The 19,318-nt window shown below is 39.6% G+C and overlaps 1 protein-coding gene across 3 annotated transcripts; it reads right to left on the bottom strand.

Moving 5' to 3' along the window:
• Positions 1-2,434: 2,434 nt before the first annotated feature.
• Positions 2,435-19,099, bottom strand: nmi (N-myc (and STAT) interactor). Of its 3 annotated transcripts, none has more exons than XM_040148294.1 (9): positions 18,868-19,099; positions 18,719-18,784; positions 17,938-18,096; positions 17,710-17,826; positions 17,359-17,521; positions 16,225-16,331; positions 13,866-14,052; positions 4,302-4,405; positions 2,435-3,693 (listed from the first exon to the last, which is right to left on the bottom strand). In XM_040148294.1, exons 1-9 carry the CDS (start codon positions 18,895-18,897, stop codon positions 3,490-3,492), a joined length of 1,137 nt encoding a protein of 378 aa, XP_040004228.1. In that variant the 5' UTR covers positions 18,898-19,099; the 3' UTR covers positions 2,435-3,489. The 3 variants fall into 3 exon arrangements, with proteins under 3 accessions (XP_040004228.1, XP_040004227.1, XP_040004229.1); XM_040148293.1 differs by having other exon boundaries at positions 17,938-18,120; XM_040148295.1 differs by lacking the exon at positions 18,868-19,099 and having other exon boundaries at positions 17,938-18,089; positions 18,719-18,764.
• Positions 19,100-19,318: the final 219 nt, after the last annotated feature.

Consider the following 19,318-nt stretch of genomic DNA (forward strand, 5'->3'; position numbering starts at 1 on the left):
CACATTTAGATTTGTGGTGTAATAATTTTTGTTATAACCAAGGTACAATGTTTTCAAAGACAAAAACTGTAGAAGCCCATTTCCACCAGGAAAAGAAAAAAAGCGGATGAAAAGTTAGATATGATAGTTAAAAAACGAGACTATGTTGAAAATGATATATATATGAATTCATAATTGTGAGATAGTGTCAAATATTCTCCTTTTTAAGTAAAAACGATGGTAAGACGTCACTAACTTTAACTTCCTGAGTTGTAATTTTGACTCAACATGTTTGTATTTTTTCATTCCCGATGTTTCAATTTGTTCAAAAACATTTTCAGAATAACAATCACACTTAGAGAAATAAAGAGAAATAAATTAATAATCATGTGGAGATTGGTCCACAGATAGTGCTTTACAACTCTGAGGCATGTTGGAGGATCAGGTTTAAAGGAGAAAACAAAATTAAACTGAAATATAGCCACAAGTGGTGATTCTGGGTTCAAGCCCTTTTGCGCTCAACAGAAGGAAGAAGATCAATAGGCCAAAGTTAAAGCTGCGAGTAGAAACAAGTGGGTTTCAGGCTTCACAAAGTAACTTCAGCTAGTTTAATTTTGTTTGAAGAAGGAGTGAGACCAGTCACATACTTGTTTCATCTTTACAAAGCCTGCAGCATTTCAGTAATTGTGCACTCATAGTTCCACCATTTGTGACACCTTCTTCAGATTTGAATGAAACTTGGTGTGTATGTTTAGGAGAAAGGAAAAGATATGTCCAGTGAGTTTAATCAGGATTGGTCATAGGTATCGTGAGCTATGAGCAAATATATGATAGGCCATCCCACTTGCACCAATCAGTATGGCCCTTCAGAGTATGCATTCATAAATTGATGAAATGCTGTCCACTGGGTTTTGAGGTACATGTTTTTTGTATTAGTGGTGCCCCTAATGGGTTGGGGGCAAAATTCTTTGGTAGATCTTTTCCCAAACTCGGCCTGAAGATATGTTTCCAGATTTATGATGATTGAACAAATTGTTAAAGCGTTATGGCCATTTTTCTGCTAAGTCCTGCCATTTGTGAAGTTTATTGGTCAATATCTTGAAAACTAGGATATCGATATCAACAAGCTTTATACAGCTTTTGATGAGGTTGATCCAAGGATGATCAACAGACAATTTGGTAGCAATCGGACCTACGGTTTAGGAGGATATGCCAAAAATGTATTTTAAAAAAAATTCTAAATGGTGGAAAATCCATCATGGCAGACATTTGTGATCCAATAATCTTTTTTGTAGAGCATATTGAATTGGACGTGTGGCTCACAGCAAATTCAGCAAAGTCCAAAAAATAGTAAATAATGATGATTAGGCCACGCCCACATTCACCAATCAGTGTCACTTCAGATTTTGGCTAATACTTGCCCCCAGATCACATTCACCAAATTTGGTGAAATTCTGTCCACAAGGTTTTGATGTACATGTTTTTGGTATTTGGAGCGCCCCCTATGGGTTAGGGACATTTTTTTTTGTTAAACCTATTCCCAACCAGAAACTGAACATATCTACCAACATTTATGATGATTGAACGAATTGTTTATGAGTTATGGCCAGTTTCATGCTAAGCCTCGCCCCTTGTGAAGTTCATCAATATCTTGAAAAAAAATAAATTAAGATTGGTCCCAAGATGATCTACAGAAAATTTGGTAGCAATTGGACCTACGGTTTAGAAAAATTCAAAATGGCGGGAAATCCATTATGCCAAACTTTAATGTTCCAAGATGCTTTTTTATAGAGCACATTGAGCTGGACTTTTTTGTACAGATTGGCTCACAGCCAAGGAGAAGGGTTGAAGAAATAGGTTATGCATATTTCGCAATTTTACGGAAAAAATTACAGGCAGAATGGGCATGGCCTATATCACAAGATTCAGATAAATTCAGGGAACACTTGGATATAAGGTTTTTGAATGGGTGATCTACAATGTGGGAGTTACTGGCCGAAACGCCTTTACCTTGATAATAGGGCCATCTGCTGGTGGACGTGTCATTTTTGGAGTCTGATGTGTGCAACATTCTATACCTCCACTGAAAATTTCACTTACATAACTGTTAAGGTGTATGCTGCAGTACCACTTTTACCAATGAAAGAATAAAAATTATCAAATAAAAAATAAAAATAAAATAAAGACCTGAGAAATTACAATAGGCTTCCCAGCATTGCTGGTACTGGGAGCCACATATCTTTGAATGTGTGGCCAACAGGCCTGTCGGGCTTGGACCCCTAATAAAACAACACAAAAACAAAGGGTTCTGCTGCTTCTGGGCTTGAACCCTAACTAAAACGACAGACAAACAGAATCCATTGTTCTTACTGCAAGTGTTCCGATGGCATGAAGGTTTTATTTTACAGTTCATATGATGCAATAACACAGTTCCCTCTGCAATAGTTTTCTGTGTAAATGATCACTCAGACTATATAATGTACCAATTTACATACAGGTATGTATCCACAGTCTGAGTAATTGAAAAACACACAACTCCTGTGACTGATTCAGATATTTTAATAAGCACAATGTATTAGAGAAAAACAGAGCAACTATTCAAATACAACTTTAAGACATGTACAGAAAGCTGTTAGCAGGGATTCTGACTGAAAACAGCCCTGTGTGAAAAAAGCTTTGCGTTAAAAACAGTCCTGTGTTGAAAACGGCCTGTGTTAAAACAGTGCTAAGGCTGTAGTTTTTCACACAGGGCTAAAGTTCGTTTGAATGCAGCTTTAGCAGGGTTATGCAGATGAAGAGGACAAGTACCCTTCACTGTAAAATTATTCACCAGGCACCAGGACTGTCTCTCAATAGATGTGTAATTCTGCTAACCACCAGAACCTCTCATGTCTATAATAATATTCATTATGACTTTATTTTGTAGGTTCTAGCTTTTGAGAGCCCAGACTGGATTAAAAGAGCCATTCTCAATGGAACCTGGTACTCGTGAACACACTAAAGGGAAGAGAACTAACATGAAGGTACTTTGTAACATTAAGTAACCAAACACACCATGTTCTGAATGAAATATGTGACAGGTGTGACATACTGTCCAGGCATCTACATAAAGCCAGGGTGTGGCATAACATATTACTCTCTCCACGTTTATAGACCTTTGACTGTGTGGTACATTTTATGGTCCTTGTTAAGTGCTGAAGGCCATTGTTTTGCTACTTAACATCACCTAAATACCCCCCATCATGTTCTGTGAAAACATTTTATCAAACTCATTCTCTCTACTGAACGTGTCTCGATGAAATCACTAAATTTCTTCATCTGACTCTCAGAAGGCCAGTAAATAAATTAAGTTTTCAAAATGCTTCTCTTCAGTTTTGGCATCACAAGAAATTTTCAGGCTTCTTTGACATAATCAAAAACATATGACAGATCTGACTTTCAGTTTCAAACACTCATAGGGGGACTGCTCTCACATGTAGCTGTCGGGGGTTTGACTTCTGCTGGTTTAAGTCAGTTGTCTCTCTCAACCGTGTCCTCACAGAAAAAGGCCTGCAGAGCCTTCCCCCCAGAGATGTACTTGATGCTCTCTATCTCACCGCCACAGTTACTGGGCTTCTGAAAGTGGATCTCCAGATGGTCCTGCAGATCCTCCTCGTCCGTGATGTCCTTGATGTCATCCAGGAGGATGGTCCGCTTCAGAGAGCCACAGAAGGTCTGAAAGGTATCATAAACATCAACTTCATCATCACTGTACAGACAGTTTGTTCCACAGCTTCTGCTTCAGAGTCATGTCAACAATGTGTTACAGCGGATGTCAGCTGAAGCTTACCACAGCTGTTAATCAATATTTGATCAGTGTATTTGTTACTAACAGAAAACAGAGGTTTTTATGCTAACCACTGACTAATATCACAGATGATTCATGTAGACTTCAGTGTAAGACTTTGAACAGCACTGATAACATTAAGCAAGTGATGAAAATGTAGGAATAATTCAAATAAAAACTACTCATTACAGTCAAAGAATACTACAACAGAATTTGACTTTAAATTCAAAATGATGCGATAGTGCATCTAAATTGTGACTCATTGTGTCAAACTTCTAATTTAGTGAGTAAAATTTGAAATTTTAATCATTCCTAACTTTTCATCAATTTTTCTTTTTTACGCTTTAATAATTAATCATATAATAATAACATTTATATTGATGAGGGTTTGGTGAAGAACTGATTAGTTCTACTCTTCAGTGTGTATTTTCTTGGAAAAACAAAGGGCAAGTGAGGAATGCCAATGATAGTAACCAGTCTCGGTGCTGTAGCTTACCTGAAACATTCGCAGCTCGTGTTTGTAAATGGGTCCAACTTGCATGTTCACTTCAGTGTCCAGGTCCACGAGGTATCTCCCTCTCAGGGCCAGGCTCTCAGCAACTACACTCACTCACACACACACACACACACACACACACACACACACACACACACACACACACACACGAACACACACACACGTGATTTTAAAAAATAAAGTTTTCTGTGTTGACATGTAGATGTTAACCACCTGCAGCCTTATGGCTGTTTTTCTTGTGTTGAATGTGTTACCATTAAGTGACAATGGAGAGTGGGACTGGGAACATCCAAACACTGATACAATGCAGCATTGAATGATTTGTCCTGGTAGACCACCCTCCTCCCCTGCATGCTACTATTTTCATGGAGTATTACAGTTCACTGTAAAGCTACTGTTGTTTGTCAAGCTTAAATGCACTTATGGCTTAGCACTACCTTAGGGTTGACACAGATAAGAGTTGATTTGAATGGCTCGAAGGTATCTAGAGCTGTAGTCAGAGCAACAAGTCCTTAAACTTACACCATGAAAAGTGTAACGTATTGAAGTTGTCTTTTCAAGCTGAACCCAAACATGAAGTCATTTTAACATGTGTTCAAAGAGCCAAGTTAACTGGCTGAGAATGGATGAGTGAGGTGAGGATCATTTTAGCTGGTTAACAGAGCATTAGGCTGGATAACTTAAGCCACATTTGAAGAACAGGGCCCAGGTCAGCTACATTGTAAACAATATACAGTATGTGTTGACACATGAATAATCAGCCCCTGAATCCTAACAAATCCACAGTTTTTACACATTTACAACTAATACCCAACCACCGTAATGCACACGTTAACAAACAGCATGATCACTGAGACGACATAATAGATTTTATATTAAACATTACTTGTTTCAAGGGAAATTCTTATTCTTACATTATTTACAGCACATACAGTCTAGACTGGAAGTATCTGGACACCTTTTTTTGTTATTCAGGCTCTGAGTTTCATCACTTTCAATTTGAAATAAAATAATGGATACTACATTAAAATGCCAAGTTTCAGCTTTAATTTGAGTAGATTTACATCAATATATATAGCACTGTGTGGGAGAAAAAGTCCCTTCATAGTGCCCAAATTTTAGGGGTTCAAAAGTAATTGGATACTTGGCTACTAAATGTTTCTTGGGCAGCTGTGTGTCGTTCAACGTAAGTTCATGCACAAAAAAAGCTCACACGTGGCTCAGAGTTGACTGAGAGTTGAGAGTTGCCCTTTAGATTGAGGTGGAGTTGTCTGTCAATATAAGGAGCGAAGAAGTGATCATGCAAGTGAAGAAGATAATACTGAGGCTAAAAAAAAAAGCAAAAATAAATCAGAGAGATATAAAAAGTAGTCGGTTTACCAAAATCAGCAGTTGGGTACACTCTAAAAAAGCAGATGTGCACAGGAAAACTAGAAAATAGCAAAAAAATTGGTAGACCGAGGAGCACAAGTCTTGTGGATGAGTGGAAAATCATTTTCATGGTGAAGAAAAACCCCTTTATGACTGCACAGCAAGTCAATAATGCCTTCTAGGATATAAGCGGATATGTTTCCCTGTCAACGATCATGAGAAAACTTCATGACCACAGCCTCAGAAGATTCACCACAAAATGCAAACCCTTGGTAAACCTCAAAAACAGAAAGGCCAGGCTGCAGTTCAAAACAACACACAAAGAGAAAGCAGTAGAGTTCTGGAACAAATTTCTATGGACTGATGAAACAAAAATCAACCTCTATCAAAATTATGTAAAGAGGAAACTGTGGAGAAAAAAGGAACAGCTCATGACCCAAAACCACCACCTCATCTGTCAAACATGGCTATGGTTTGTTATGGCTTGAGCTTGTATGGCTGCCAATGGAACTGGCACATTGGCATTTATTGATGAATTCACTGTTGAAAGAAACAACAGGATGAATGCAGAGGTATACAGGAGCATTCTGTCCTCAGCTTGAGCCAAATGCATCAAAATTAATTTGACGACATTTCATCATTCAGCAGTACAATGATGTTAACATAGAGCCAAAGCAACCACAGATCTTTTCAGGGTGAAGAGGTGGAATATCCTCGACTGGCTAAGTCAATCAACTGATCTCAGTCCAATGGAGCAGCATTCACTTGGTGAAGACCAGACTAAAGGCAGAGAGACCACCCACAAGCAAGAACTGATGGTGTGGCTGTAGCGAAACTCTGGAAGAGCATCACCAGGGAAGATACAAATTGTCTGTTGATCTCTCTGGGTCAAAGACATCAGGCAGCAAAGGACTGTGCGAAGGATTTTGCACAAGATATTAAAATATGATGATTTTGTTTGATTTCATGTGCATCTGTCCAATTACTTTTGAACCCTTAAAATTTGGGCACTATGTGTTTAAAGGGCTATATCTCACACACAGTTCTTTCTATATTAATGTAAACCACCTCAAATTAAAGCTGAGACTTGGCACTTTAATGTAAAATCCATTATTTCATTAGTGTTCTAACCATGAAACGGTGGAACCCTATTGTGTTTGTGTCAGTTTATTAGTGTTCATGTCCCAAAAGGGCAGAACCCTAGTATGTTTGTGCTGTTTTTTCATTATTATTATTAGGGGTCCAAGCCCATGGGGCTGGAGGCCATGTATGCAAAGTAACATGGCTCCCATTACCAGTGTTGGGAATTATCTATTGTAATTGCTCAGATTTTTTTAGGGGTCCAAGCCCGAGGGGGCTGGGGACAATGCATAAAAAGCAGTGTGGTTCCCTGTACCAGCGGTGCTGGGAACCCCACTGTAATCGCTCCGATTTTCATTAGGGGTCCAAGCCCGCGGGGCATGGGGGCCACGCATGCAAAGCAGCGTGCTGGGAACCCGATTGTAATCACTTAGCATACACTGTAAAAGTTATTTAAGTGAAATTTTCAGGGGAGCTATAGAATGATGCTCACATGTCAGTGAGCAAAATTTGGGGTTAGTCGCAAGAGGTTCACTTAAACTCAAGTCCATGGTTGATGCCAGACTAGGTTAGGCACGCTTTCTGGAATACCTCACTGGAATACCCCTCATTCCAACATTCCAAACTTGGCGTAATATTTTCCACTTTCTGCGCTGCTTTCAACCTGAGATTTGCATCACACCCGTGCGCCTGCGTGATAATTTTTACGTATCATCTATGTACTCTCATGATAACAAGTTATTAAAAAAGGTTTTTTTACTCCAACACATGCAAAAGTTACAAAGGAAAAACTTGTACTCATACAAAGGAAGTGATGTCATATCTTTTCATAGGTCTCTGCGATGAACACAGGACATAGGCATGTAGTTTGCCATGACCCACTGAGGCTCATAGGTCAGTTCAATTAACACGAAACTTGTAGAATCATGAAATTTGCTAGTTATTTTTCCAAACTACATAAATTAATAAATACAGAAATAAATAAGTAAAGAAATAAACACAAATAGAATGAGTAATTTACACCATGGAACAAGGATCAGGTGAATGCAGGGAATTTTGCAGGATGGATCTATAACGTACATTTTTATGGGAATTTTGTGGGCTGCGACACTCCTATAGCTGAAGTTATTTTATCAAACTATATAAGCTAATAAGTAAAATATAAATAAATAAATGAATGAATAAATATATAAATAGAATGACTGATGTAAGGCTTGGAACAAGGACAAAGAGCATATTATACATCTTCTATGCTTTTTTTTTTGTTTTTTTGGGTTGCTACTCTCCAAAGACCAAAGGCTTGTCTCTTGCAGTGCTGTACACCTCAGCTCATAAGCTCACTAAGCTCCATTTTCCATCATTTTGAATTTTTTGAAAAACCCATTTTTGCAGCTCGTCCTAAACAATAGGTCTGATTGATAACAGATTTTCTGTAGATCATTGGACTTATCAAATATTATCAAAAGTCATCTAAAGCTTGTTGATGTTTAGTTTTCAAGATACTTCACAAGGGGCGCGGTTTAGGAGGAAATTGGCCAAACTCATTAACAATTTGTTAAATCATCATAAATCAGGAAAAATTCAGGAAAAACTTGGGATAGGCATTTTTGACCCAAAGGGGGTGCCATAAATACCAAAAATGTTTACCTCAAAACCTATTGAAAATATTTTCACAAAATTTGGTGCACATGCTCTGGGGCCAAGTATTAACCAAAAACTGAAGTGACATATTGATTGTTGCAAGTGGGCATGGCCAATTCATCATTATCTGCCATCTTATGCCTTTGCTCAATTTTCTGTGAGCTGGGCAAGCTAGAGACATGAACTAGGCACCATAACTGGAAATGATGTGCAAATGCGTCACATAAAAATATGATTACAATCACCTCGATGGTGGCGCCATAATTAACAATCAAAAAAGTGAAAAATTTGAAATGCTGGCCCCCTCTACACCATGAGTAAACTTGAAATTTGGCACAGATATATATCTTAATCTCTTCTACAAGAAAGCGTCTTGGACAATAAACGCCACCATGATGGATTTTTTGCTAAATTGCATAATTTGAAAAAAAGTAATATGACAGACTTTTTGGATTCCAAATCTATTAACACCAAATTCAGTATATAGCCTTGCAGTACTGAGATAGATCATTCTCTTATGCATGGGCAAGATGGGTCATAAAACATGGCCGCCATCGATCAAAAAACTTTGCCAAGGGCAGGGCTTGGCGGGAAATTGGCCAAACTCCAGTTGTCTTAGAGCAATCCTGATTAAACTCAGTGGGGGAATCCGGCACTGTGTCCTGAACATATATACCAATACACTTAATACTTATGTTATGGACTTGTAAAAATAACAATAAATCAAACATACCACACAGCCTGCTGCAATTGTAGCTGAAACAGGAAAAAAATGGCTTAGCTTCATAATAGCAGCTTCCATTGATTTAACCATTTTCTCTTTTCATAAGCCTGTCATTAACTCCAGTCAAAGTATTTATTTTTGCTAATTCTTTTTGAAGGAAAATATTAATAAATAGTACAAAAGTAATTTTTTTTCATCAATGAGCTCTCCAATGCCTTTACTATATGGTAGATAAGATTAGATGTTATTTACTACATTGACAGTTTGTTGAATTTAGAATTGTTTTCCAAATAAATTGTGATGATGAAACAAGTGTATGATTGGTCTCATTCCTTCTTAAAACATAATTAAACTAGCTGAAGTGACTTTGCTCGGCTTTGTAAAGCCTGATCCTGCCTGTGCTGCTTGCGGGTTTAATTTTGGGCGATTGAGCTGCTTCCTTCGGGGTAGAACCCGCAAAATAGTCACTTCTGGCTATATTTTCAAATTGAATGCGCTGAAGCACAGAGCCTGAAGAGCAAAAAAATGTGTAACTGTCCAAAAACTCCCGGTCATGACTGTAGATATTTCCTAGCTGATCTACATTTTTGTCTGTCTCACATCAGATGGTCCCAGCTGGACCTTTGTTTCCAAAAATCCAGTTCCATCTATGAAATGACAGGTGTGCTCCTAGTAGGATTATAAATGAAATGAGTGTTAAGATGTTTATATGTATACAGATAGTAGCTTCAGGTTTTCATGTGTGTGAAATCACATTTACGCAAGCACAAAGATTAACTGCAGCCTTTGTGTCACGCCCTCTGTCATGTTGAAAGCAGCATTTAATCTCCAATCACCTCTGCTTTAAATACCTGGGCTTCAACTCGACCAGGCCACCAGATCATAGACTCAGCTACACTGTTAGTCTCGTTCCAGCTTTTGGATCTCTTTGCCTGTTTGTGCTTTCGTGTTTTTTGTGTCTCCCTCTGCCTGCAGTATTCCCCGACTGGACTCCTGCCTCTGTCCCCCTCCTGCCCCGCCCAAAAACCAAACTGGGCCTGCCCAGCTCTCTCAGAGTCTTTGGACTCTCCCTGACTGGCTTACCTCCGCCCCTTGACTTGCTTTGCTCAACTTCCCTACTACCGTCTCAAGCCTAAGACTCTGTGGCCTCCTTACCACTAACAGCATAACTTTGTTAATAAATTATTCATAGTTCCAATTCCTTCCCTCTGCCCTCTGTGTTCTGCACTTGGGTTCTCTGAACTATCCCCGTGACAGTTTTTGCCTCTTTCTCAGGAACAGATGTGAAACATTCTGCCTCAGAATCACAAGGGGCTTGAGCTGCAGTTCACAAATCATTTGAGCGAGTTTCATCTACGCATATAAGGGAGGATCTCACAAATGACAGTCGAAGATATAGTAACGGAGGGTAATTATGTACTCTGCTGGATTTAAAGGTCACACAGTTTGAGATGCTGATGGGATTTACACTGGCCATGAGGAAGACTGAAGTGGGAGAAAAAACACGAATGTACCTCTTCTACAGAAATCTGAATCTGCTCTATTTTTGTGCTGGCGCACCGGTGAACTGGTACTTTTCTGTGTGGCGAACTGAGGTTATTTCCTCGTCTGTACCTTCTTGGTATCTTGGTGACTGGCCATGCACCCAAGTGGGAGGGGAGGTACAGCAGTGGGTGTGGCGATGCAAATCTAGAAGCAAACTACAATCTTGGTGCCAAGACTGACTGCTTTTTTTTCTTCTTTCAGCACACATTTTTTTCATAGTATTTTGGTCACTGTATTCAGTGAAATCACACCCATGCAAACTTCCCTAAAATCACACAAACCCCCTTTATTCTTGTTTTGCTCATCTTTCCACTTATATAATATAATATAATATAATATCAGAATTAGATTTATTCGCCAAGTATGGTAATACACAAGGAATTTGGTTCCGGCCGTTGCTGAACCTGAAGCAATGCAGACAATATACAGTGTACATAGTATGTACAGGGAATACACAACTTACAAGCAATATACATAAAGTGCAAGTGTGAGTAGTAGTGCAAAGAACAATAGTGTGCATCACGTATGGGAATATGAGCATATGTACATTACAGTATTTGTAGAAGTGAAGCAGGTATACAGTAATAACTATCAGAGGAAGCAAGAGTAGCTATGGCATAGCAGATGATATTGGTCAGCTATTTATGATGGTGATATCGTGATGGAAAAAACTGCTCCTGGGTGTGGTAGCTTTGGTAGGCAGGGTTCTGTAGCATCTGCCGGAGGGGAGGAGTTGAAAGGGGCGTGTCCAGAGTGTGAGGAATCTGTAATGATTTTCTGTGCCCATTCCCTGGTTTGTAAACAGTAAAAGTCCTGGAGGTTTGGAATTCCAGCACCAATGATTTGCTCTGCTGTCTTAAACAGGAAAATGATGGATCAGCACAGGGCAGATTTGACGACTGCCTAACAGTGTTCTGTGGCAGACCATAGAAAGTACATCCTCTGCTGGGCCTTTATGAGGATGGAGTTGATGTCTCCCACTTCAGGTCTAGGGAAATGGTAGTTCCCAAAAAACTTGAAGGTCTCAACAGTTGACACAGGGCTGATGGACATTGTGAGGGAGAGCAGTGGTGATGGTTGTCTTCTAAAGTCACCGATATGCAGACTTGTCGCCATCTTGGATGATTACGATCACTGTAGTGTCGTCTACAAACTTCAGGAGTTCAATAGCTGGGATCTTGGAGGTGCAGTTGTTGGTATGGAGGGAGAAGAGCAGTGGGGAGGGGACACATCGCTGGGGGTCACCAGTGCAGACTGTATGTATACTGGAAGTGCCTTCCCCCAGTTTCACCTGCTGTTTCCTGCCTGTCTGGAAGCTGGCATCCACTGACAAATAGCGGAGGATACAGTGAGCAGGGAGATTTCAGAGGAGAGGATTTCTGGAATGTTGGTGTTGAATGCTAAGCTGAAGTCTACTAACCAGATCTTTGCATATGTCCCTACGTAGTCAAGGTGTTGCAGGATTTAGTGCAGTCCTATGTTGACTGTGTAATTCAATGACCTGTTTTCCTGGTAGACGAACTGCAGGTTGTTTAGCAGGTGCCCTGTGACGTTCTTCAGGTGGGCCAACGCCAGTAGTTCAAAGGACTTCACTCCTATGATGGAGGGTTTATTGGGGACTGGTATGATGATGGAGCGCTTGAAGCAGAAGGGGACTTCACACAGCTCTAGGGATCTGTTGAAAATCTGTGTGAAGATTCGAGCCACCTGGTCAGCACTGGCTTTGAGACAGGAGGGGGAGACACCGTCTGGACCCGGTGCTTTCCTGGTTTACTGTCTCCTCATATACCCTGAGTGCAGCCTGAGTATCTGGGGGGAGGAGTAGGGGGGTTGCCAGAGGTGTGATGGGGTATTCAGGTCATCAGTCAGATCTTTGCCTCAGCAGAGGGGGATGTTCTTCGGTTTCGGTTGTCTTGCAGGCTTCTCCACATTGCAGTGTCATTGGCTGAGAACTTTTTTATATTTATTTATATTATATATATTTATTGTATTTTAAGTTTTTTTTCAAACAGCTGATGTGATCATGGTGGGAAAAAAGTTGTATTATGGCCAGCCAAAGTAAAGATTTTTGAGTGATTTTTACAGCTCTGTAATCAACAGCAGTAAGTGGGCAGTATGTACTGACAGCCTTCCCTTTACTCTGATGACTCTTTACAGCTGTCTGAAGGCAGCAGATCTCTGTTCCATCTGTAGTGTTAACTGGAGTGATGACGTCATTGTCAAACCACAATTACATGCAGCCATTACCATTGCCAAACCATGACCTTTTCCTAAACCTAACCAAGTTGTTTTTGTGCCTAAACCTAACCAAACTGTGACCCTTTAACAACGTCAACTGTGTGTTTATTAATGTTACCACAGCAAAGAAGGTCTGGTACGCTTCTGTGGATGTTATCAAATGGTAGGGAAAAGCAACATATATGGTCTTTTATGTTGGAGGACTTTTTTCCGCATTTTTGTTTACAATACAGATAGACATGCTTCTGTGATCACCAACATGATATGACAGAGACAGCTCAGGTTACATTTTGTAGTGGTGTTTCCAAAAACAAAAAAGCATTATTTTAAAAATTCTGATTTGTTTGAGGATCATTACCAGGATTACATTTGTCGGAATATGTAGATGAAGCAGGGAACTATTTCTAACCAGATTGTCAGCAATCAATTTCCATGTTCCATTTTCTCCTGGCAATATATTTGAGCTGCTGTATTCATATTTTGCAACTCTGCATGTCCCAAACGACAGTAAGTTTCCACTGAGGAAACCTCCACAGGAATCCCAAACTGTTAGTGCATCGTGACTAGGAGAGTTTTCTATAATTTACATTTTACCTTCTTATCCTGCTTTATCATTTCTCTTCTAACTCTTGTTGACTCTTATTGCTTTAATGATATAATTAGACCTGCACATTTTAATATAATCATTTTATGTGTAAGAGGTGGAAGTGACATGCAGAAAGAGTAAATATTTTTGAGTGATAATTTCTTTATGAGCCTACAGCTTAACTAAATGTACTGATTACTCCCTCACTTGTTCCAGTCCCAGGATAAGTCCAGGATCTTTCTGTTTATTGACCTGCTATCAAAGTAAATCAGTAGCTGAGCATTCTGGCATTGTGGCATAATTGTAGCATATTTGCACTGCAGCATTGTCATAGTAAATGTGGCTCAGAAAGCTCTACCTCCAGGGTGGAGAAAGGTGATGAGTCCTGTCCCAGTGTTCTTATCATACTCCACTCCCTCCACTTCTCCTCCTCCTCTGCTGGGCCTTGAGAAACTCATCTCCAATCGGTCATTCATTCTCTCCTCTGGCACGGAAGGGGGAACGTTGGAAACCTTGAGCTTCTTTCTGGAAACATCAAGGTGGACCTACATTGATGAGAGCAAACACTGATTACAGGTTAGTCATAACAAAGAATACTTATCAGTGCAGTGTGAGCAGACCATGTGTATAGTAACTGCCGGGTGACACATAAAGCACCAAATTTCTGTAAGTCAGTACTGATGCTAGAAGGTGAGGTATGGTCCACTCTTAATTTGTTTTGTCAGTTTGTTAGGGAACCAGGAGATCCCATAATATTCAACACATATGAGAGTAAAGTTACTCCAATCGAGTTCATACTCCAAGGACTCCAAGAGATACACAAAGGATTGAACACCCTAAGTGTTCTAAAGTTCTGTTGAATATCACTTACATGTCCTAGTTGTAATGCTGATTATATAGGCAAAACTGAAAAAGCACTGCCTTATTTTCTGATTAAGTGAATACTCAAAATGACCCAATATTGCCACATATGAACATGTGACATCAAGCAAGGAAATTAAACATCTAACTGACATTGTAAAAGTTCCTGATAGCTTGGACCCTCAACTTACAGTACCACTGCTTAAAGAAGCTTTTGCTATTACTAGATTTACAGTGGCTTTAGAAAGTATTCAGACCCCTTCACATTTTACAGGCTGTATTCCAACCCCTAACTCAGTACTTTGTAGAAGCCCCATTGACAGCAATTACAGCTTTGAGTCTTCTTGGGTAAGTCTCTACAACCTTTGCACACCTGGATTTTGGCAGTTTATCCCATTCTTTCTGGCAGATCCTCTCAGGCTCTGGAGCAGGTTTTCTTCAAACCTCGCTGTATTTTGCTGCAGCCATCCCTCCCTCTGTTCTGACCAGTCTCCATGTACCTGCTGCTGAGAAACCCCCCCATAGCATGATGCTGCTCTCACGATGCTTCACCATAGGGATGGTATTAGCCAAGTGATAAGCAATGCCTGGTGTTTGCCAGACATTGTGCTTGGGGCTCTGCCCAAAGGGTAAAATTTTTGTTTCATCAGACCAGAGAATCTTTTCCTGATGCTCTCTGATTCATATAAATACTGTTTGAAAAACTCAAAGTGGGTTGCTATCTGCCTTTTACTCAGTGGCTTTCATCTAGCCATTCTATCCTTAAATGCCTGATTGATGCAGTGCCGTTGAGATGGCCGTCCATCCACCAGGTTTTCCCATCTCTGCAGAGGACTTCTGAACCTCTGTTAGAAGGATCATTGGTCTTCTTAGTCATCTCTCTGCCTGGCTACTAAGTCCTGGTGGTTCCGAACTTCTTCCATTTCCTAATTATTGAGACAACTGTGCTTCTGGGAACACTCAAAGCTTTAGAAATAATGTTATATCCTTGCCCCTATCTCTGCCATGTCATAATTTTATCACAAAGGTCTACAGAGAGTTCTTTGGACTTCATATGCACTCTACCTGGTAGCCTTATTAGCCTAAATGAATTAAAATAAACACGAAAAGTTAGTATTTGTAGCATATGAAATCATTTTAACTGAATTATTTAAAACTGAAATGATAACAGACTCAGAGCCGGCCAGCCTGAACCTGCCCATATTCATATTACTTCCAAAAATAGAACTACAGTTAGGTCCATAAGTATTTGGACAGTGACACAATTTTTGTAATTTTGCCCCCCAAGACCTGTTGAGGAATATACATTCAAAGCCTCAAGCGTTAAACAGAAAAGTTGACGGACCATCCTGACACAGACAAGTTAGCCTACCGTTTTTAGATGATATGCTTTGTTGGTTGTTGAACTGTGATATGAAAACGGCTGTCTGCAAAGTGTACACTCAATTTTTTGGTTTTAACAAAATGCAGCCACACCAACGACTTCTTTGATATGGTGTCAATTAGTTTGGAGTCAACTCGGAGTTGAAAATTGTAAAATTTTGAAAACATCCCCTCGTTTTCACAAGTAGTCTGTCCATTCCACCACCGCAGTAAATAATGGATTAATCCTGGAAGGCTATTGATGCTGCGCTTTTCTATATACAAAAATAACACTCCGACCAATGAGAATTTGGTCAGATGAGAGTATATCAACCAACCAATCAACCAGTCGACCAGGAAACTAGAGCCCTCAAAAAGTTTTGAATAAGTTTTATAATATTACTTACACCCACAAATAGAGTTAGATTTTGTGTGTTGACATGCAGCACTACTTTTCACAGTCTGAAAACCAATATCACAGTATCAGAATGTACCTCAAACTTCACAGCGGGATCCATGATTATTATTTTTGGTTTCACATCCAAACTCATGTTGTCACAGGACACAGAGCACTTGGCAATCTTGAGGATCTGAGAGGCCACTGGAGGACAGATAAAGTAACAGAGATTCATATGTCTACTCATCAAAAGTAGGTATTGTATAAAACTGTCTTTGGTTACCAATATACATCTTATTGGCACTGGTAATGAAACAAATGACACTCAGTCTAGTCCCCAATGAGGTTACTTTGGCCGTGTTTGTCTCTTCCTGCTCCAGTTGTTTCTATCTTTTGATACATGTCCAAAGCAGCAGCACTCCCTGCTGGCTGGATAACTATATGAACTGAAATCCACTAAACAATAAATAAAGGTGTTTCCTCCACTGACTGATCCAAGTTGAAGACACAAAATGGTTTTCAACTGTGAACTGAACATCAAATGTCATGTGAAGTTCAGTTACAGGTGATTTGCTTTGCTACTGTGGAGGCAGTTTGAATCATAATATAGAAAGGCCAATCTCACTTTCTAAAATATTAGTAAATGATGGATTAAGCTCTAACAAAGCCATCGGTTATATTTATTTAAGTGGTAAACGAACATCTACTTTCTATGGATTCAGATTCCACCTCTGTGCCTCTCTTACTGGATCTCAGTTTTCGATTAACATAGACCATTGTATACTCCTAGAACGATTGGAAAACAAATTTGACGTCTCTGGTCTTGCCCTCACCTGGTTAAAGTCCTACTTAGCTAAAAGAACACAGTGTGTGTCCTTTTATAATACTATATCAACATATTCTGATATGAAATATCATATTAGACCTCTTGGCCAAATTATTTGCAGTGGCTGAATTAATTTTCACTGCTATAGTGATGTTACCCAGCTGTGAAAAGCTGGATGTCTCGAAATTTTCCTGCTCCTAAAGTCAGATAAAACTGAAATGCAAGTCACTGGCCCAGCCCAATATAGACATCAGTTTGATAAATTAACAGTAACTCTCGACATCTGTGTTTCTTATAGTCTGACAGCGAAGAATCTGGGCATCACATTTGATCCTACCCTCTCCTTCGATCAGTACATTAAAGACATCACCAAGACCGCCCGTTTTGACCTACGTTAATAACTACCTTTCTCTTCCTCGAATGTGATGAGTGCCTGTCCTCCCTGCAGAAGTACACTGGCTCTCTGGCTGATGGTAAACACTCCTCTGATTGTCTGAGTGTTGTCATCACACTCCTCTTTGTCCTGAGTGCTGAACCTCACCTCTGTGTCTGGAATCTGGGCATAGATCTGGACAGGTGGAGGAATACAGCGCATAATGTTATTATTATTGTTCTACAATATGTCAAAGTATTGTTATATTATTAAGACATATCGTGTTGTAATTTTACCAAACAATACAATGAAATGGCAGTGACCATCTGCTCTAGTTAGGGAAGAACAATTTGAGCTGGTGGGTTTGTCCTGAGGACTTTCACCTTGAATTTCTGCTTCAGTTTGGTGGACTCGGTCCTCTTAACCTCCAGTTGAGCCTGTCTTCTCCTCAATTTGTCCAGCAAATCCTGTTTACGTTCAGCAAGCTTCTGGATTTCATCCTAGGTGAAAGAATCAAGTGAGAAAATTTAGAAATTAGTTCCTTTTTGTTGTATCTCATTTTCCCCCAGCAGCCTCTACTGTAGATGTTACAGACATGATAGTAACTCTACCTGCACTGCTCTCATGGTCTGAGTGAATTCCTTTCGACAATTGTCTAGCTTTCCGAGCCAAGCCGAAATCTCCTGCTTGGCCTTCTCCTTGGCTTCATCTTCTTCCAGTTTTTCCACTATGAGCCTGTATTTCACATCATCAGCTTTCTTTTCTTTAGTCTCAGAGACAAAACAGAAAGAGTTCTATAAGAAAACAGTTAGACCTGTGGGCAGTTTGTAAGGGGACTGAGACGATGATGGTGGATAACCACATTTACAGGGACAACATTTCTAAAAAGACATGTTTAAATGCCACTTTTTAATGCTGTGAACAGTAATAACTAAATTTATTCACATACTTTACAAAGACAGATATTGCAACCTGGACAAATGAAACCAAAACTACCTGCTTGCATCAAAACCACAGGAGGGACCAGACCACCTGATGCCCCATGATCCTGCTCAACACCCACTGCTACAATTATTATTATTATTATTATATTTAGCCTGATTAATATTAGTCTTATTATTATAATTATTCGTTTTATTATTAGTCTAATTTTTTTTATACAGCTTTATGTGGAACCTGCATTGTGCTATGTTCTCTTTCCTCCTGCTTCATCTGGCAAGATGATATTCTGAGACTATCGTTTTTCCATGACTTGCGTGTGCAGAGTTAAGCCTCATCTCCCCTGAGAGCTGAAATCAAACGCTTCACAGGTACCTACCTGGCCCTCTGGAACCTCAGTGAGGGGCTGAAATGGTCGGCGTATTTTTAACGGCGTATTTTCTTGCCTCTTACCTTCCATGTCTCCAGCTCTTTCTTGGCCTCCTCGAATTGACTATCCTCCTCCAGACCACCGTACATCTTACAAGAAGAAAGAGTCATTATACCAACCAGACTTGCTCACTTGGTAACGAGTACTCTTCAGACATTCGAGCAGTTCTTACCTTAGTATTTATCGACCGGTTATTGTGCATAACAGCCAAGTCCTGACCGATGAAAATTAAACTCCGCTGACAAAGTATGTCAAATAAAGCCGGCTGAATACAACCTGCTCTATCAATAACCTGCCCTACTTTTTCTGTATTTTCTTACTGCTTTATTTTCCTGTTCAAGTGCCCTTAAAGTGAGAAAAGAGACGAAGTGAGGGCGCAGAGTGTGGCGGCAGTTCCCACTAACTGAGCTCTAAATCAAAAGTGAAACTCTAAGCTGGATTCAAGTCGACGCAACACGACAGGACGGGCACTGGTGTATGGAAGACCAGGAAGGCAAAAATATGAATAGCTATTGTAATATAATAATAAAAATAAAAATAAAAAAATAAATAATAATAATAATAATAATAATAATAAAAATAATAATATAATTGTAAAAGTCAATACATTATTGAAACTCTAC

Source organism: Xiphias gladius, chromosome 16 (genome assembly GCF_016859285.1).
Source record: "Xiphias gladius isolate SHS-SW01 ecotype Sanya breed wild chromosome 16, ASM1685928v1, whole genome shotgun sequence".
Taxonomy (NCBI): Eukaryota; Metazoa; Chordata; class Actinopteri; order Istiophoriformes; family Xiphiidae; genus Xiphias; species Xiphias gladius.

Coding starts and splice junctions, on each gene's coding strand:
- nmi (XM_040148293.1), bottom strand. CDS start 18,897: ATGCACAATAACCGGTCGATAAATACTAAG. Junction 17,827..17,937: donor AGACCATGAGAGCAGTGCAG/GTAGAGTTACTA, acceptor TCTTTCACCTAG/GATGAAATCCAGAAGCTTGC. Junction 16,332..17,358: donor CACATTCGAGGAAGAGAAAG/GTAGTTATTAAC, acceptor TCTGTCCTCCAG/TGGCCTCTCAGATCCTCAAG.